The sequence below is a fragment of the Phocoena phocoena genome, chromosome 1, assembly GCF_963924675.1.
Source record: "Phocoena phocoena chromosome 1, mPhoPho1.1, whole genome shotgun sequence".
NCBI lineage: Eukaryota > Metazoa > Chordata > Mammalia > Artiodactyla > Phocoenidae > Phocoena > Phocoena phocoena.
The window spans coordinates 34,993,207-35,013,210 of NC_089219.1; the positions used below are offsets into that span (position 1 = coordinate 34,993,207).

At 55.7% G+C, this 20,004-nt stretch overlaps 1 protein-coding gene across 1 annotated transcript; it reads right to left on the reverse strand.

Moving 5' to 3' along the window:
- Window positions 1–963: 963 nt before the first annotated feature.
- SLC2A1 (solute carrier family 2 member 1) lies at window positions 964–17,170 on the reverse strand. Its single transcript, XM_065873643.1, has 9 exons — window positions 17,066–17,170; window positions 5,601–5,761; window positions 5,207–5,447; window positions 4,349–4,511; window positions 4,075–4,262; window positions 3,711–3,815; window positions 3,177–3,278; window positions 1,775–1,978; window positions 964–1,408 (listed from the first exon to the last, which is right to left on the reverse strand). The coding sequence occupies exons 1-9, from the start codon at window positions 17,141–17,143 to the stop codon at window positions 1,208–1,210; spliced, it is 1,443 nt and encodes a 480-aa protein (XP_065729715.1). The 5' UTR covers window positions 17,144–17,170; the 3' UTR covers window positions 964–1,207.
- Between the last annotated feature and the right edge of the window lie 2,834 nt (window positions 17,171–20,004).

Genomic DNA, 20,004 nt, shown 5'->3' on the forward strand with positions numbered 1-20,004 from the left:
TACCTCACATTCAAGATAATGCATATTATCTTGATGCCTGAGCATCAAGGTCAGCACATAGCTGTCATTTTTTTGAATACCAGCTGTCATACGTGACGGAAAATGGGAATGCCTCGAATGCCAAGATTTTTAGATTTTTCTCTGGGTAACAGAGATCAAACAGATTTTTAAGCAGTAGAGGGTGTTGATCAAAGGTGCTTGGAAGTGACTGAATCTCGGAGTCAAAAAGTCTGAAGCCGCTCTAATAGTTGCTTCTTTCCCATTCCCATCCAGATCTGTCTACCCTCAACCCATATGCATTTCAGAACGATGTTTCTAAAAACCAGCCATTTATATCTGCTTAGGTAAGTTACAGAGTGAGGTGGTGTATTTACAAGTTGGTTTTTCCAGATATACTATAACTTAGTGTCTGTATTTAATATTGACAACCAAAAAATATATATAAATATCTTCCAACTATACACAGCAGGGCAGGAGTGTTCACGTCTTCTTGAATAGTGAGTTCTCAGTTTCCCATGGCCCTCCTCTCTTGGTGACCGTCTGGCCCTCAGTGCAAAGGAGACTAGCACCTGGCAGCCCAGTCTGGCCCTTCCCCTCTCCTCCCTGTACTCCAGTGCTCCCAACTGGTCTCAGGCAAGGGAAGATTAATTTGAGTGGTTGGGTAGGAAGAGACAGGAATGGGCGAATCCTAATGGAGCCTGATCCTGGAGCCTGATCCCTAGGTGGGGAGACCCAGGCCCACAGAAGGAGTGGCCAGAGCCACCTCTTGGGGTAGAAGACTCATGGTTCGTAGTTCGATTAGTGTGTCCTTGGGTCATAGGTCCGGCCCTACAGATTAGCTTGGCAAAGAAGGCAAGTGTCTAGGCAGGGCTTGGTCCCCACCCTCAGGCACTGAGCCATTCAGGGTGAAGCCAGGGATGTGGATAAAGGAGACTCTGGCTGATAAAAAAATAATAACAAAATCAGTAATAAAAAAATTATAAAACCCGTTGCTTGTCTGAATAGATCTGAGCAACAGTCTTTTGTTAAAATCCTGGAGCCATTAAAAGTCCTGAATATTCTTCTGGACATCACTACTGGCTGAAGGAAAGAGCCCCAGGCCCAGCTCTGCTGAGATCTTGTCAGTTTGAAAGTCTCATCCAGCTGCCTGTGCTCCGAGAGATCCCTGGGCTGCTGGGAGCAGACCGGGCTGGTGGTGTGGGGCACCTCACACTTGTGAATCAGCTCCCAGGGGGTGGAACAGCTCCTCGGGTGTCTTGTCACTTTGGCTCGCTCCCCCCTGCCGGAAGCCGGAAGCAATCTCATCGAAGGTCCTGCCTTTCGTCTCGGGAACTTTGAAGTAGGTGAAGATGAAGAACAGAACCAGGAGCACGGTGAAGATGATGAAGACATAGGGACCACACAGTTGCTGAAAGATACACAGAAACACTCGGTTGGAGACCTGACCCTACCTTGGGCCGTAGGACCTTGGCTAAGTCACTTTACCTCTGGGCCTTTGATCTGAAAAAGGGAACACCCACCGACAACCCAGGAGCATTGGGATGTTAGTATTAGACTCCGCGGCACCTGGCATGTGATAGGAGCAGTTTCCCACAGCAGAGCAGAACAGAAAATTCAAAGATAAGGAAAGAACCCTGTGTGACTTGGGCTTCTGAGCCTGCTTCCTCCCCAGCATGATTCCCGTAAGAACGGCAGGGACAGCATTTTGCACAGTACTATGGGGTCCTGCATGCAGGAGAGAAATGCTGAGTGTGGGCACTCTGGGAGTTCTCACCTCCACATACTGGAAGCACATGCCCACAATGAAATTTGAGGTCCAGTTGGAGAAGCCAGCGACAGCAATGGCAGCTGGACGAGGGCCCTGGCTGAAGAGTTCAGCCACAATGAACCATGGGATGGGGCCGGGGCCCACTTCGAAGAAGGCCACGAAGCCAAAGATGGCCACGATGCTCAGGTAGGACATCCAGGGCAGCTGCTCCTGTTGAAGACGAGAGACGGGAGGAAAGTTAGATTGGGCTGTGCTGGATCCTCAGGAGAAACAAACTGCAAAGGCAGCCCAGGGCAGGCCTAAGAGCTCTAGGCTGGAAAGCAGGAGGCCAGCGTTGATCCTGGATTTGCCGCGTGACTTAGGTAACCTGTGCCGGGTCTCGGATTCCTCATCTGAACAAAACAGTTTAAGTCCTGCATGGTCTGCCCTCCCAGAATGGTCATGTAGTTGCATGTGGAAGGCCCTAAGAAGAGGTCCCTGGGGTCCCCCGGCTCTGGCTGTGGAGCAGTCTGCTTACAGTAGGAGGATGTGGAAGAACATTCCTGGGGGTGGGTGTCAGAAGGCTTGTAAGGTGCCCTACTCAGGACTGGCACAGGGCAGGCATGTGGTTTTACGTATAATCATTCTCGAGGAAGGTGCAGCGGAAAAGTTATATGGGCTTTGTTCCAGATCCCAGATCCGCTGCTCACTGCCTACGGTATTGCCAGGCCTCTCGGCCATCACCGCGCTCTCTAAGCCTTGGTTCGGCTGTAAAATGAGTGCACTAGTGCTTTCCTTGCCCAGATGTTGGACAATCAAGTGCTGTGTGTGAAGTGCCTGGGACAGGATTATCACAGAGATTACAGTCACGGGCTTGGGGCCAGCAGACCTGAGGTTGATTCCTGGCTTCGTCCTTTATCTGCTACATTACTAACCTCACTGGGGGAGGTTTCCTCACCTGAGAAATGGGAATATTGACTGAACTACACCTGTGCGTTGTGAGGACTGAGTGAGATGAGGCATGTTTCCACGCCTCTGTGGTGAGGAGGGCATTACTTTCTAGGGCTGTTCTGAAGATGAAGATGCAGAGAAGACTTTGAAAAATTTAGTATCAGGCAAAGTAGCTCCTGGGGAGAGAGAACTTTAAGTCTGGGGCTGGAGGTGCGGTGGTGAGAAAGCACCAAGCAGCGAGGAGCCATTTGAAGACAGGATGGGAGTGGGATGGAAGGAGCCAGCCTTAAGAGGCAGAAGGTCAGGCCCACGCCCAGGATTGTGAGGGGTGCAGAACCAGGGCGAGGGCAGCCCCCCCTGCCAGCACCTGGCCTCCAGTGCTGCTCGCCAGCCTGGGGCTGAGACAGGCACTTTGGGGTCTGATGCCCACGTGAGCTCCCCCCACCTGACGCCTCACCCGCCGAGCAAGGCAACTCACCAGCAGCGCCAGCGCGATGGTCATGAGCACCGCACAGCCTGCCATACCGGCCAGGCCTATGAGGTGCAGGGTCCGCCGGCCAGCTCGTTCCACCACAAACAGCTGTGGGCAGAGAGGATGTCAGTGCAGCCTGCCTGGTGCCCGTCTGAACATACCCCTTCCTCCGGGAGGGTGGCCCCCAGTGCTGGGAAAGCCACGTGGCACTGCAGAGATGGACGCCTCCTCCCTGGGGCTCAGCTCGGGGACTACATAGGATCTGAGGGAATGAGAGCTGGCCCCCGAGAGCCAGACAGCTGAGCATTCTGGCTGTGGCCTTGGGTCAGCCATTGCACTTCCCTGAGCGTCAGTGTCATCAGCTGTTTGATAGAGTAATGAACTTGACAAGTTGTCCAAGATGAAATGAGAGAGCACTTAGGGAGCCCGTGATGCGTGCCTGGCTCACAGTAAAGGCTGCTGTTTGGTCATGAGGCCCTGAGGCCCCAAGCTGGACCCCAGCTGCCGACTGGCTTGTGGGCAATGATGCAAAAGACTCACCGACACGACAGTGAAGGCTGTGTTGACGATGCCGGAGCCGATGGTGGCATACACAGGCTGCTGCACCCCCGCCTTCTCGAAGATGCTTGTGGAGTAATAGAAAACCTACGAGACACAGAATTCACGGAGCTCAGCCAGGTGCGGTGGCTCTTCCCCGGCCTCTGTCCCAGTGGGGTCAGGACACACGGTCAGTAAAGAATGAAGGGGACACTGCACCAGTGCCCTCATGGGTTCTGGTTCTAAAGGACAGCTGCTCCTCTGGCAGGGGCTCGTCTGTTGTTCTAAGTGTGGGACCTGTCCACAGCACACACTTGACCGCAGGGTTTGGTTGGGGACACAGGAAAGGGTGGGTGAGGGCACTCACAGCATTGATGCCAGACAGCTGCTGGGACAGCTGCAGCACCACGGCAATGAGGATGGGCTGACGGTAGGCGGTCGAGCGGAACAGCTCCAGGATGGTGACCTTCTTCTCTCGCATCATCTGCCGGCTCTCCTCCTTCATCTCCTGCAGGTCGCGGGTCACATCCGAGGTCCCGCGCAGCTTCTTCAGCACTGGGGGGGCCGGAAGGAAGGCGGGGGTGGCTCAGAGCAGGGAGGAGGCCGGGGCCGGGGGCGGGGAGGGGCAGGGCCTGCCGTACCGCTCTTGGCCCGGTTCTCCTCGTTGCGGTTGATGAGCAGGAAGCGGGGGCTCTCAGGGCAGAAGGGCAGCAGAATGCACTGCAGCAGGGCTGGGATGAAGATGACGCTCAGCAGCAGGGGCCACAGCTCCTGGTTGCCCATGATGGAGTCCAGGCCAAACACCTGGGGGAGGCAGGGCCAGAGCAGCAGCTGTGAACACCTTGCCCTGGGCCCACTCGCGGCCCCAATCCACCCAGGGGCCTTCTTCACCTGCTTTGTGGCAGCTGCTGCTTTAGAGAGAGGGCTCTAGTTCTCAGTCTAGTTCTGCCACTAACGTGAGGCTTAACTTCTCTGAACCTCAGTTTCCCCATCTGTGACAAGAGGGAAGTAGGACCTACATCACGGCATTATTGGGGGATAAGATGGCAGGGCTGCAGACATGTCTGGCAGGGGGATGGGGGCTGCTACTTTGCCACAGGACGATTTAGGGGTGGGGCAGGGAGAGCCTCGAGAGAGGGGAGTGCATATATATATATATATATATATATATATATATATATATATATATATATACAGGCATCAAGGTGTGGAAGTGTGAGAGAGTCGGCACGTTGAGGAACCAGTGGGCTGCCCTGTGGTTGGATCCCCACAGTGAGAAGAAAGGATGCAAGGCTGAGTGGGCTGGGATGAGGAGGGTCGAGGCATCTGGACTTGCTCTCCCACCGGGGGGCCCCGGGAGAATGGTGAGCGGTGTTGTTCTCGGGACCTGCGCCTAGGATGTGTCTACGAGGCTGCCCTTTGCAGGGCTGTGGAAGGCCAGGTGAGGAGTTGAATCTGGACACACACCTGAGGCACTGGAGCCATGGGTGGGGGCTTACCTGGGCGATGAGGATGCCGACGACGATGCCCAGCTGGTGCAGGGTACCCAGGGCCCCGCGAAGGTCTGTGGGGGACACCTCCCCCACGTACATTGGCACAAAGCCAGTGGTCAGGCCGCAGTATACACCAATGACGAAGCGACCCAGGATCAGCATCTCAAAGGACTTGGCCAGTTTTGAGAAGCCCATGAGCACAGCGGACACAAAGGTCAGCAGGTTCATCATCAGCATTGAATTCCGCCTGGGGGGCAGGACGGGGAGGAGGTCACAGGTCAGGCAGGTCCCTGGACCCCCCGGAGGCCCCAGGGGCTGGGTCATAGGTAGACCCTAGGACAGCCAGGGAAGGCCCCCCACCTCCCACTACCTGGGCAGGGCCAGGACCCCTTCTGCTCACCGGCCAAAACGGTTAACGAAAAGGCCCACAGAGAAGGAGCCAATCATGCCCCCCACGGAGAAGATGGCCACAGAGAGGGACCAGAGCGTGGTCAGTGTGGCAGGCAAGATGCGCTCCCCATAGCGGTGGATCCATGTCTGGTTGTAGAACTCCTCAATCACCTGCAGGAGCAGAAGCAGCCTGGTGGGCGAGGCCAGGACCCAGTCATCCTTCTCCCTTGCACTCCCCCGCCTCAAAGAGGACCATTTTATCACGGCTAGAGGGGGCCCAGGGACCCAGCACCAGGCCCAGCCCCAAACTCGCTGCTTTCTTACACCGGGTGCCACCCCTTTTGTGGGCCTCAGCCACCCACACCACCGAGGGAGAGTGGTTCCGGCTCTCATACCTCCCCCAGGGTGGTTTCCAGAGCCCTGTAGTTTCAGGAGCTCAACAGGACTTTCTGGGGATGATGGCAGGTTCAGGCATAGCAGAGAGAGTGCTTCTTCCCACATGCCCCTCCCCAATCCCCCTTGCTGGGGAGGAAATACAGCTGGACAGAGGCCCTTCGAGGAAGGGAAGGGCAGGCTGACTTTGCACTCAGACCTGGTGTGAGCAACTTGCACACAAATGCTTGTGAGATCCACCCCCGGCTGGCCTGGGAGTTCCCCTCTGAAGGACCCATGGCCTCGTCCCCTCTCTCAGGTGCCCAGTTGGGCGGTACAGGGAAAGCTACAGACAAGGAAGCAGTTCCAGGAACTGGAGACACCTGTCCTAGAACAGGCCTCCCGCTAGCCCTGCCCCCACCAAAGGGAGGGCCTGGCTGGCCCAGGCCCAGGAATGTGGCAGGCAGGCAGCCCTGGTTCTGCTTGCTCACACTCACCCCTCCTCTCAGGTGATGCAGATACATGCCCAGTGCCTCGGGACAAGCCAGACCCACCCAGCAACGTGCGCAGCCACAGGCCCGCCATACCCAGAAACAGCCTCCTGTGTACACACGCCATCACACACACGAACTCGCGCTCACGTAACCTGAATATTCCCGACTTCAGCCAGTCACAAACCTGCATGCCCCTCTTCCCCTCCCCACTTGCAGCTCAAACTCAACTCCACGTGAGCCCAACCCATCTGGCACCCCTCCCCACTGCAAGTTTGTGTGCACCGGGCAATATGCAGCCTCTCATACAGTACGATCTCCACTGCTCTTGGCCCTCCGTAACCCTCCCAAGCTCCAGGGGTCTAGCAGAAGAGGAGGCTGTGGGTAGCCGCAACTGCCAAGCCCACAGTCCCAGGAGTGCCCACTGAGTTACCTACTTGTCTGTCCCAGGGAAGCTGGACAGCTCAGGGGTGAGGAACCTGGACGCAACCAAGTTCAGACCCCGCTCTACCACTCATCTCCAGTGTGACCGAAGGCAAATGATTTTATCTCTTCCATAGTGTTGCGGGAAGTTAATGAAACACCCTTGGCAGTGCTCACACGGTGCTTGGTACCACCACTGAGCTGAGGGACCCCACCACGTCCTGGTACTGATCCAGGGGCAGTGCAGGCCACTGACAAAGGCTAACAGAGCCTGCGTCCCATAATTCAAAGTCAAGGCTCCTGCCAGGTATCAGTCCCACCTCCCAGCATCTCTACTTTTGCCCTATGCACCCTTTCCCCCAGTTCCACGGTTACTCCTCCTGGAGGGCCCACCTGCCTTACCGGGCTGAAATCTTTTGAGACCCAGCTCAGAGGGTCCCAAGAGTCTGTCCTCCCTGAGGGCAGGGACCCCAGTGGATTCACCCCAGGGCCTCTCCCAGAGCTGGTGCAGGGGCGCCTAGCAAGTGGATGGAGGAGCAATGAAAGGGCCTTAGGCTTCCCTCCTAGCAGCCCTTGCTTCTGCCAGGGGCAGAGAAGGCAGATTTCAACAAAACAAACACAAAGTGCTTGTGTTCTTCAAGGGACAAAACCAACCCCAGAGGACTGGTTGGGAACAGTAATGCTCCACTTATCAGGCTCTGCAGAGAGCAAGCTGTCCTGGATAAGGGAACTGCCCAGATAGATGGCCCTCACCCCTTGGAGGGCCCATCATCTGGCTGGAAATCTTTCTCCCTCCCGTCCCTCACACTCTGCCGCCCAGAGCAACCAGACCTACAAGCAGGGCTCCGGGGCACTGATGTCCTTGGGGCTCTCTGCAGGGGCAAGGAGAGGTGTTTGCCCCGGATGACACTTAATTTTTGCATGCTGTAGTTCTCAGGCTCACCCCCTGCCCCCTGTGTTTCAGACGCTTGTCTCATAGAGCTCTCCACATCTCATTTTAAAATTTGTCAAGTCGGCTAATGGAACTTGCCTGAATTGTACGCAGAGCCAATACGTGTAGTATTTAGGCAGTAAGTGCTTACTACCTAAATGGGTTTAAGGGTGTGAGGTTGAGGTCTCTAACCTCTCCTTGGGATCCGGCTGGAGATGTTGAGGAACCATGTGTTAAGTGAGGTGTTACCAGAGCCTCCCCAGTTAAGTCTCCTGCATGTGGTAACAAGTCAGAGGGGCCAAACCCTGGCCATGGCTAGCTCCGTTATGGCTCCTGAGCCCCTTGCTGCTTAGACCACTTTATGGGGTTGAGGCACGGTGAGCAGCCAGCACCGTCCACCTTGGCCCCAGGCTCATCCTCTTCACCCCCCAGCAGCACTTCTTGGCCAAGCCGAGGTTGCCCACTGGGTTCCTGCCTCTTGATCTGGTGCTTGAGATTTGTGGGAAGAAGCCAAGTGTGGTTTTCCTTTCCTGCGGGCGGTGCACGGGCTGTTTGTCCTCTCCCCTCGGGTCCATGCCCTGTGTGGGGGGTGAAGCTGGCCCTTGGCCCAGGAAAGGCGGTGGGTCCCTGGAGAACAGGAGAACCCTGCGTGGGGAGAAGTTCTGGGGTCACCTCTTCCACCCAGCCGCTGCCTTGAGCATCATCCAGCAGTGGCTGGGTGCCCGTCATGGAAGAAGAGCCTCCTTACTGCTCTGCACCCTTAACAGGATCCCACAGGCCTGGTCTTGGCAGCGAGCTTCCTGGCGGCCTCCTCAGCCCCGGCTCATGTCTGAGGCGAGGCCTCACACGTGCTTCTTCTGAATGCTCTTTCCTCACATTCTGGTTACAAGCCTGGGAGCTACCCTTGATCCTGCCACTGCCCCACATGCAGTCACTCACCAGGTCCTGTCCATAAAATCCTACCTCCTTATCGGTCCTCCTCTCCACTCACGCAGCACCTGCCCTAGGTCTCACCTGGATTCTGCTCCTGACTTCTCCCATCCACCGAAGCCAGATTCCGATTCCCACCATTATTCCCTGACTTGGCAGTCGAGCCCTGGACATCAAGCAGACCAGGCTCAGCCCTCCGTTTGTCTCTGTTCCCTTCCCAGCCCATTCCCGACCCCTCTCCCTGCCAAGGGCCGGTGTGAGTGCACGCGTGCTGGGGAGAAAGGGCAGGTCCCGGTCAGCCATGGCATCAGGCTGTTGGAAGCTGAGGGGCTATTAGAGCTCTTTCTCTAAGCATCCCCTCATTGAACCTAGGGCGGAGGCTCACTTGGCGACACTGTAGGGGCCAGCCTGGAGAAGCAGGATGGCCCTGGGCAGCTGCCATCCCTTGGACTGAATGGTTTCCAGTAAAGAGCTATTCCTCGGGCTTCCTTGGTGGCGCAGTGGTTGAGAGTCCGCCTGCCAATGCAGAGGACACGGGTTCGTGCCCCGGTCCGGGAAGATCCCACATGCCGCGGAGCGGCTGGGCCCGTGAGCCATGGCCACTGAGCCTGCGCATCCGGAGCCTGTGCTCTGCAACGGGAGAGGCCAGAGGCCCGCGTACCGTCAAAAAAAAAAAAAAAAAAAAGAGCTATTCCTCATCCCAGCAGTTCTCCTGGGGGTGAGGGTGGGGAGAGGCTTGTGTCATGTCTGTCATCCCCCCTCCCTTCCCTGCCTGGGTAACTGTGGCTGAAGGACCACACGTCTCTCTGTCTAGAGCAGAAGTTCTGACTTTCTCTGTGTCAGGGCAGCATCTGTAGTGAGGCTCTGGGTGTGAGGCGGAGCCCACTGCCTGGCACATGGAGAAAGCTGTTCCTTGTGTCACTGTTCTCTCAAGGAGAGAAGCCATCTCCTTGAGAGGAACATTAAGGACAGAGTTTTCCATTTTTTAATTACTGCAAGACAAAGCATTAACCTAGGAATTTATAGTACAAGAAAGAACCTGAAGGAACTAGAGGCTTGCCTTGGGGAGTAAAGCTCTATCTTCAGAACTTGCTGGCTGCCCAGGCCGAGGGACCCAGCAGGTCTGCAGAGCTCTATGAGACAAGCATCTGACTTCAGCTCAGGGGAAAGAAGAGCTTTCTAGGCTTCAGAGGATGAGATTACCCATGTTACAGTTAGTGAGTCCCCTGTCAGCAGGGAGCATACAAGTCAAAGTTTGGATCAGGGATTGATATAAACAATTTATGTAAAAGGCTAGATAGAAAATATTAGAGTCTGTTGATGACACATGGCCTCTGTTGCTTATTTTTCTTCCCTTCCCTCCCTTCCCGCCACCCCAACCTTTTAAACACGTAAAACCCATTCTTGGCTCATAGGCCATACAAAAACAGGCTGCTAGCTGGATTTGGTCCCCCTGCCAACCCGTGTTCTAGAATTCCAGACCACTGCCAAGAGAAGGGGTATATGTTTTGGAATTTCTGGCTGCTCTCCACATCTTCCCTGCAGAGGCCTGGTCTCCTAGATCAGCGGGCCCCAACCTTTTTGGCACCAGGGGCCGGTTTCATGGAAGAGGGTTTTTCCATGGACCGGGGGTGGCGGTGGGCGTGATTCAGGCAGTAACGGTGGGCGTGATTCAGGCAGTAACGGGAGCGGTGGGGAGCGGCTGACCGGCCCGCCCGCCGCTCACCTCCTGCTGTGAGGGCCCCCATACTGGTCCCTGGCCCGGGGGTTGGGGCCCCCTGTTCTAGATCATCCTGAGAGGGAATCAGCTCTCTCTCAACCCTTTCTTCTCTCTCTTAGATATACTGTGGGCATGAAGGGGTTAAACAGCCGCCCAAGCTTTGAGGTCCAGTCGCGAGGAAGAAAGGGCCAGCTTGTCCAGTTCAGCCCCTCAGCCTGGCTTTGACCCCTATTTCCTGTTCCCTACCTACCCCTCCCCCACAGCTGGGGCTGCCCCCGCCCCTCGCCCCAGGCGGTCTGTCTCCATAGCAACTCAGCCACGCCCCAGGGTCAGCTGGGAGTTCGGAGACAGATGCTACAGGTGGGGCTGGACAGATAACTTCTGGGTTCCTCAGGGCCTCTCCCTGGGGCCTGGTGAAGAGGCCCAGGCAGCCAGATGGAGCTAGAAGCTGGGCCCCAACCCCAGAGCAGATGATCGGACCACCCTGGCTGCTTTGGCTGCTTTTCTGGAAGAGCCCTGATAGGACTTCTCTCCAAGCCTTTGCTCTGACCTCCTCACTGGTCCCTGGCCTCTGGGGTCTCCCCTGCAAACAGAAGGATCTTCGTTTCCCCTGCTCACAGCTTTTCTTGTCTCCCCACCACCCTCAGGATGAAGTGTCTCTTCCCACCCCACATGGCAACGCCCCCATGCTGCCCGGGCACCCCACACCTCTGCACCTTCGCCTTCTGCCTGGTGAGCTGTTGGTCACTTTCTAGAGAACGCGCCATCCCTCCTCTGGAGAGCCTTCATAACCTCTTCATTACTGCAGTGGTTCCCAAACAGGCGCAATTTGCTCCCCCCGCCCAATGTCTGGAGACATTTTTGGTTGTTATACTGGCAGGGGTAGAGGCCAGGGATGCTGCTAAACATCCTACAATGCATGGGACAGCCTCCGTAATGCCAAAGAACTATCTGGCCACAAATGTCTACGGTGTTGAAAAAAACCCTCCTCTATGGGCCAGGTACCCTCTCCCTCCCCCTTGTCCGCTTACACCAGCCTGTCCTTGTTTCCATCACTGCCCCGGACAGCTAACTATGAGGCACTGTGTGCTCCCTCTAGACAACTCCAACAGGGGGACAGTCTGGTTCATCTGGGTCCCAGCACAGGGCTGGAGGCAGAAAGCATCGTCACTAATTGATGAACAGGCCATGAACCGGAGAGGCTTAAGAGATGATGGAGCTGTGGCAGGGTGTCGTGGTGTAAGAGGCTGTGCAACTGTGCGTGGGAAACTGGGACGTCTGTGCGTGACTCAGCTTGAAGTAAGAGCAGGAGAGAGCAGCAGGGTAGCAGTTGTTGGCATGTAAAAGGGTGTTTCGGTGCCTGTTAAGTGTAACTGCCATTTCTTCTGTGGTGGTCAAGGATGTAGACTGGAGCCAGACTCCCTGGATTTAAATCCCAGCTCTGCCACTTACTAGCTGTGTGTCCTTGGTCTAATTGCTTAACATCTCTGTGCCCTAGTTTTTTATAAAACAGGGATTATGGTGTCTCCCTAATGGGGTTATATTATATGGAACAATTGAATTATTGTTTCTAATGCATTTGGAACAATGCCTGGCACATGACAAGTGAGCTGTAAGCTGTGAGAGTCCGTATAAGCGGAGATGGGCGAAGGGGAGAGGGGGCCCAGAGCCCTTTGGATCTAGGCAGAGATAAGGAGAGGCTGCCTGGAGCCTGGGCTGGGAAGCCCATCTTGCCTCCAGTACTTTCACTTACCAAGCAGGTCGTCCTGGGCAGACCTCGCCTGCTCTCTAGACCAAGTTCTTCCTTTGGCAAACAAGGAACGTTGAGCCTGTGGACTGTCAGGCCCCTTCCAGCCCAAGCGGTCTGGTTTCTGAGGATGCCTCAGACATGCCTGACACTGTCCCTTGGCCAGGAACTCATGGTTCCTCAATGGCCTTTAGTCACCTCTGTTGGCAGCTCAGCCATTTGGGGAGGGGAGAGGTAGTTCTCTCCACCCAGTATGATGGTCAGGATGCCCTTGCTCATTTATCTGCTCTCTGTGTGACTGGGCTCCCCTCCTACCCTGCAGAGGCCGGAGGCCTGGCAGGGATGTCGTCATCAGGCGTGAGGCCTGGCGTCCATCTGTAACTCAGCCTCTCACTCTCCAGGTGACCTCTCCCAGCCTCGGTGCCTCCTTTATGAGGGGAAGATAAGCCCGGCCCCACCCACCTTGTGGGGCTGCTGTGAGGAGGTAACTTATTAGGAGGTACTTTGTAAACATTTAAGATAATGTTATGATTAATTAACCACTTCCAAGAGGAAGCCCTTTGGGGCCTGTTTTATGGAGGAGACCAAGTTTCTGGTAATTAACAGCAGTACTGGCACCCTCACCTCTAGTGGGACAAAGTCTCCATTGGCAAGTAGGCCAACCTGGCCAGCGCAGTGCAGTTTCCTAAGGGAAGTGCCTCTACACAGACAAGGCGGGTCGGCCTGGTCAGCGCGGGCCGTTAGCAATTCCCCATCAGTGGAACACTTCACGCCACCGCATCTCTGCACAAGCCGTTCCTATTGCCTGGGATACCCGCCCCTCCTTCCCTCTGGGGCCGATTTGCCCTCAAGGTCTAGCACAGCTGCTAACTCCTTCGTGAGGCCCTTTCTGTCTCTGCCATCAGCCCTACCCCCAGCATTAGTCATTCCTTTCTCTTCGTTCCCATAGCACTGAGAAGCCCTCCGTTAATAATACTGCGGCTTTTCCCAAGGGGTCTCCCCTCCCCACCCCGCCCCTGCACTCTGGATGGTTGAATCTTTGGAGGGCAGGGACAGGGCCCAGCTCTGAGGGCCAGGGTGAGCCTGCGGTGTTCTCGGCTCTATCCCTCCCCCATCTAGGGCAGCGTCTGGCATAGTCCACGTTGAGTGACGGTGTTGGCACAATCACTGGGCCCTCCCAGGACAATGGCTATGGTGCCTCCCGAGGCACGGCCGTCGGCTCTGAGCCCCGCTTTCATCTCTTCCTCTAGTGTCGTCCTCTCCCCTCTTCACCTGTTAAGTTTATCCCGTTTGCTTCGGGTTGGGAAAACTACGGCCACGCTTATGAGAAGTGTCTGTAAAGTACAAGAGTAAACAGGCGGAGGAGTGCCTGAGCACACGCCCCCGGAAACGCCACGCAGGTCTCTCACCTCAGTCCTCAGAGGCTGGCTGCCCAAGTGACCTTTGGACAGGTGCCCGCAAATGCTCCTATAAATGTTTACCGCTGGGCCCTCTGTGCTGCCCGGACCCCCTGCCCGCTGCCCCACCCATCTTCCGCTGTAATTCTCACCTTTCGCCTGTTTCTGATTAGATGGGAAGTCCCAAGAATTAGAGAACCTCACTCTGGGTTTGTCCACAACTGCACCCTTGGAAGTGTCTTAGTCCCTTCCGGCCAAATGCGACCCCTTTGCCTCTGCTCCACCACCACCGGCCTCCTGAAGGACCACCCCCACTCCTTATCTTCACCCTCTCCTCCTCTGCTGATTCCTTACAAGCCGTTTAAAACTGAAGTCTTCGTATTAAAAAAAACCTTAGCCAGACAACCCCTCTGGCGACCACCCTTCTTTCTTCCTTCTCTACCGAGTCCCTTGGAAAGGCTGTCTCTGCTCTCCCCCATCTCCCTTCTCCCTGTTCAACCCACTGCAGGGAGGTCTCTACCCACAGGACTCCACTTGGACAGCCTTTGCCACGGCAGGGTCACCGGAGGGTCTTTTGCCTTTGGCAAAATGGAGCTGATCTGCCCAGGTCAGCCTCCAGAGCACCGGATAGCATCCCTTCACTCTGTCCACATCTGAGTGCCTGTTCCTATGGACGGGCACTGCTCTAGGGACGAAGGATGTGGCCATGGACGCTCATCCTCAGGCGCTTCCATTCCTCCTCTGGCTCAGAAGGGTCTTGTCTCCTGGCGTAGAGGTGCCAGCTCTCCTCCTCCTTCCCAGGATCTTCTGTCAGTGGGTGTGCTCTCCAGGGCTTGACCCTTACTTCTCTTTTTACTCTGCAGTCCCTCTGGGAGATCCTTCTCTATCACTATGGATACCGGTGACCAACCTATCGGTCTTCTCCCACTGACTACCCTCCAAAGAAACAGACCCCCGTGTCCAAGTGCTCGTCCCGCTGTGTCACCAAACCTCAGTTCCTGCATATCCCACGGCACCTCCCTGCTCTGCCTCCAGACCCACATCGCCGAAGCCAGTTTTAAACCCCGCTCTCTCATCCTCGGGCTGAACTGATGATCAGCTCCTGCCCATTCTTCCTACTCAGTGTTGGTTTTTCTACCCCTATTACAACAGCAACCTTCTCACTATTTCCCTGTCTCTAGTTTCACATTCTGAGACCCATCCCACTGCACCAGACGCCTGAATCATTTCCCTAAAATGCAAATCTGATCCTATCTATCCTCTTTAGTGGAGTTCTGAAGTCCACACTCCCCAGCTCGGCCTACGCATTGGTGCCCACCTGCCCATTCTTGCTGTGCCATGCCCTGCCAGTGGCTGAAGAGTCTACAGATGAAACTACCGACCACAAGAGCCCCTTGCGGGCAGCTTCTGGCTTACCTCGTCGCCCTCCCATCCTTCTCCCTCCTCCCATTTACCCTAGTGACACACAGACTTTCTTTCCTCTGGGCATTTTATCCCCACCTGTGGGCCCCTGCTTACCACAACCCTGTTCTGTTTCCGGATAACACCTCTATCCTGTTCTTAGAGTCCTCGTTCTGTCACCGTGCGTAACTCACTATGTGATCAGTCACGTGACCACCCCTGACTGTGATCACTTAATCCAGTGCTTCTCATCTTTTGACTGCATGTTAGATTCAATTGGGGAGCTTTAAAAATTTGATGCCCAGACAGCATCCCAGACCAGTGAGGTCAGATTCTGTAAGTGTCAGGGGACACTTACTGATGTGCGATCAAGTGGAGAACTCAACCTGTCTCTAAGACTGTACACACTTTGCATCTGTAAGGATTCCCAAAGGGAGCCAGCTCCGAGGCACACACCTTGGCAAGATCTGCTCAGAGCACTTAGCAAAAGCAGGGCTTGGAACTGTTTCAAGCATGGGCCCACGGTCGCCACTTCCCACAAGCTTGGAAAAGCCCCATCACGTCTGCTACAGCTGAGCATGACTCAGCGGGCCTGGCCGCTCTGGTGACCTGCTCCCCAGCATCGGGCATGGCCCCCACGGCCACCCTCCGCCTACTGGGAGGAGGCCCAGCTCCCCCACACAGGCCCCGATCCTCGGGAAGCAGCCACACTCACTTCCTGGCCTCACCTGTCTGGACCATGAATGTGGCCTTGACAGGACAATCCACTCTCATCTTGTCCTGCCCGGGAAGGTAGAGACTTTTAAACTGACCAGGTGGCTGGTCCGGAAGGCAGCCTGAGGTTGTGTAAACAACAGAGTTTGGCTTCTGACTCCACCATCCCCTAGCTATGTGGCCTTGAGCCCATTGGTCCTTTCACCTGCCCTGGGCCTTGGTTTTCGGGTGTATAAAATGGAAATCACCGCCCGACCTTATGAATGTACACAACAGGCCTGGCGCAGAGGAGGGACTCGTTACAGTCTCCTTTCCTGCCCCTATCCTCCGCTCTCCTCCCCAGAGCAGTGGGTTGGCTACGCTGGAGGCCCTCACCGGGGCACCCCCCAGTCCCGACACCGGTGAGCACGTGAGGACAGATCTGGGCTGTGCTGTGGGGAAAAGGGAATAAGTGCACACTTGCACCCCTCCAGTTCCCTAGGGCAGGATGCCATTTTTGCTTTGCCTGGCCCAGGGCCTCCAGGGAGATAGGCAGTTTCAGCCTAGAATGGGCTCCCTTACAAGGGAGTGTGCTGCATGTGGATGGGTGAGAGCACGGGCTTGGGGACCACCTGGCAGGGAGGGCGCCAAGGCAGACTGGTGTCGTATACCAGCTCCATCCCTGACTAGCTGGTCATGCTGGGCAGGTTCTGGCCATTCCCCACACCTGCAGGGTAGGAGTGGGCACGGCTGCCTGCCTGCCTGCCTTAGGGCTCGGTGTGAACAGGTGAGAAAAGCACCACAGAAGCCCTCTGTAGCCCCAGAGGGCCGCACGAATGCAGCATCACTACACCGAACACGGCTTCAATTTTTACAAATTTCTGTGTCGGGTGGGAGGTTGGTCAAGATGACCTATAAAGGGCTTAACTAGTGGCGCAGTGGTTGACAGTCCGCCTTCCATTGCAGGGGACATGGGTTCGTGCCCCGGTCCGGGAAGATTCCACATGCCGTGGAGCGGCTGGGCCCGTGAGCCATGGCCGCTGAGCCCGTGCGTCCAGAGCCTGTGCTCCGCAATGCGAGAGGCCACAACAGTGAGAGGCCCGCGTACCACACACACAAAAAAAAGATGACCTATAAAGACCCCGTGGTTCTGTGGGCCCCAAGTTTCCAAGGCCAAAGCTAAGAGTCTCTAACCCATTCAGGGCCAGAATATTGGCTGGTAAGGCAGATGGTGAGTTGATGTAAATGACTCCAATGTCCAAGAGGCAGGGTGAGCGTGTGTGTGTGTGTGTGTGTGTGTGTGTGATGGGGGCAGGGGTGCACAGCAGAGCCCTCTGGTCTCCAGAAGCCTAGGACAGCACAGCACTCACCTTCTGGGGGGCATTGATGACTCCAGTGTTGTAGCCAAACTGCAGGGAGCCGAGCACTGCCCCTCCCACAGCCAGCATGAGGCGGCCCGTCAGCTTCTGCAGAGAGAAAACCCCACACTGTTAGAGGCACGTCAGGCCCAGGTTACTAGAGGGCAGGGCCTGGGCTGGCAGGTTCCCTTGTTCAGATAGCTTGCCTGACTCCTGGCACCACACCAGCCCTTCTCTGAAGAAACCTGGCCACTTCCTGACCTCAGGTGCCCAAACCAGCCCTGCCAACTTCTAGACACCGGGCTGGCCAGACTTATTCCTGGGGAGAGAGGGTAATTAGGGTCTTCCCCCTCTCTGTAGCCAGGGCTTGGCATTCTCCGGGGTCTCATTCCCCTGTTGAAGCCATGCCTGGGCTTGAGGTGGCTCCAGACTCTCTGGCTGGGAGGCCCAGGAACCAAGGCAAGGGGGACCCAATTACGTGGGAGGAGTGGCATGGATAGGCAAAGTGCCCTGGATTTGGAGCCCAAGATGCTGGCTTCTAATTCCAGCCCACCTGCCTCCTTGCTCTGTGAATTCCAGCAGGTGAGTCCCCCTCCCCACTCCTCCCGCCCGTCTGTTTGCTTGTCTGCAAACCCTCGCCTCCATTCACAGGGTAGATACTGAGGCAGAGACAAGTTCCAGCTTACTCAGGGGTCTGCAGAGAGCCAGGCTGAAGCTCGGGGCAACCATCCCCAGACCACGAGCTTCCCAGGGTTGTTAGGACACAGATGACATACCAGCCAGGAATGTGCTTTGGAAAAGTACACGACACAAGGTGAGTAAGAGTGCTGGGTCGAGGTGTTTCCAATGGGCAGAGGGCTGGGGGAGAAAAAGGGCAGTGGGATTCTGTCACCTGGAAGCCAAGGGCCGGAGGCAGCAGGCAGGGAGGAGGCCAGCAGGCAGGAGGGCCCGGGGAGAGCAAGGTGCCTTGCTAGGGAGAGGACTTTTGTTTTCTTTTAAAATGAAGAAGCCAAGATGTATGACAGTTAAGGCAGGCCCTTAACTGACCGAAAGAACGGGGCCCGGGGGGAGGGATGCCAAAGAAATGATGGGCGGGCATTCACCAGGTGCACCACACGGGGCTGGGCACTGGAGGGGAGGGGTGGAGGCACAGATCCTGAGCCGCACCTACCTGTGGACGGGAGAGCCTCAGCTTGGCGATGGCCTTGGTCTCCCCCCCTCCCCCCAGAACCCAGAAGCAGCCCTGACTTTGAGATCCTCACAGATAGCGCTGGGCTTAGCTGTTAATCAGACACATTCCTAGTGTGGTCTTTTCATTCTCTAGAAGCCGGCAGGCCATCGATTGCGAAAGCTAAGGTTCTCACGTCAGAGGCTAAGAGGAAGGTTTCAGCCAGCAGGAGTTCAGAGCCCATTCCTTGTCAAGGGAGAGCTGGATCCTTCCTCCCCACGGGCTCCTTCCTGGCCAAACTCTGGACATTCATCCTAGACGCTGGGGCTTTCCTCACAGCAGGCTGCACTCCCTGTAAATCCTGTCTGTCACGGCCCACCCTGCCCAGCACCCCTCAGAGCCTCCCTCCCAACTCCTTAGGGAGCCTTCAGACCCAAGGCTGTTGGTTCCGAGTGGGTGGTGAGCACCTGACAGGCCTCCTCTGGTGGGCCCCGGCCAAGCCCAACTCCTCGGGTGACCACTGGGATTAAGTAAGAGGAGGTCACAAGGACGGCACGACAGCGGCTGTTGAACCCTCATGTGGGGGCTTTCTGCCTGGTGAGTCACAGGTGTCACGGCTCAGGGTTGGCCTTGAGGTTGGCCATCTGATACTAATGGTATACAAGGTATATATTATTCTAGTACACACTCGAATAAATATAAAACTAGCAATGCAAACCTATGATTTGAAAAAATGTGGCATAGCTATATAATGGAGTACTTAACAAAGAAAGCTCTTTAGCTACTGATTTGGCATACTCCCCAAGTTATAGTAAGTAAAAAGCAAAGCTTCAGAACAGCGTGTTGTATGCTACCTTTTGTGTGGGAGGAAAAAAAAAAAAGGCTAGGATGGGGGAGAATATACACATCTACTTCCTTAAAAGAATGCACAAGAAAGGTAACAGTGTACCTTGGGGATCTGGGTGGCAGAGGCAGGGTAGAAGGGAGAATTTTCATTTTATATCCCTTTGTACGTTTTTGAATTTTGAACCACATGAATGTATCACCTATTCAAAATATTTTTTACAAGCCCTGTGGTTTCATATTATTTAGAACACAGCAATTTAAATAAAAATAGAAGTGAAAAATGATACAGATGATATGCGGATCTGGTAAAAATCGTGCCCTTGCATGAATGCCCTCGCAGAAGGGGCTCTGCTGGGGGGCAGTACTATTACCACAGCCCTGTCTCCAGTCTGGCTCTGGTGTGCCAGGGGCCTCTGGGCCTCTGAAATCAGTCTTGGGGCCCTGCTGAGCAGCTGTGCCTCTGAGAGCAGGGGCTGCTGGGAGCCAAGGACAAAGCCCTCTGCTGGACTTTGCCACTTGGCAGGTCAAGGTCAAACTCTGCTTTAGAAAACCTGCCTACCCACCGGCTGGGTTACATCCACATCCACCCAGGCAGGCTGCTGCATCAAGAACTACTAAAAGGCTCAGTGACTCGCGCCCCGGGCCCTGGTCCTGACATCAAGGAAGAGGCATCAGGTCCATTGGGAAGGGGAGGCTAGTGTGGTCTGAGCTTCAGCTGGGGCACTGCGGGAGCCCTGCAGGGACAGACTTGTAATTTTGCCTGGGACAGTCAATCAAAGGTGGGTTCCTGGGAGGTGACACTGGAGTTGGGCCGTGAAGGACATGCAGGGAGTCTGCCAAGTGGAGAAGCGGTGGCAAGACTGCATTCCAGGTAGACAGAACAGTACGTGCAGGGGGAAGAAGGGGGGGCCCTGCAAGGCCGGATCTAACGGGGTGC

What these genes read in the sequence shown, in the direction of transcription:
- SLC2A1 (XM_065873643.1), bottom strand. Translation starts at nt 17,143, where the DNA reads ATGCTGGCTGTGGGAGGGGCAGTGCTCGGCTCCCTGCAGTTTGGCTAC. An exon ending in TCATCAATGCCCCCCAGAAG is followed by an intron (nt 5,762 to 17,065) that starts GTGAGTGCTGTG and finishes CTGCTCCTGCAG; the next exon opens with GTGATTGAGGAGTTCTACAA. An exon ending in CAGCCTTCACTGTCGTGTCG is followed by an intron (nt 3,279 to 3,710) that starts GTGAGTCTTTTG and finishes CTCTGCCCACAG; the next exon opens with CTGTTTGTGGTGGAACGAGC.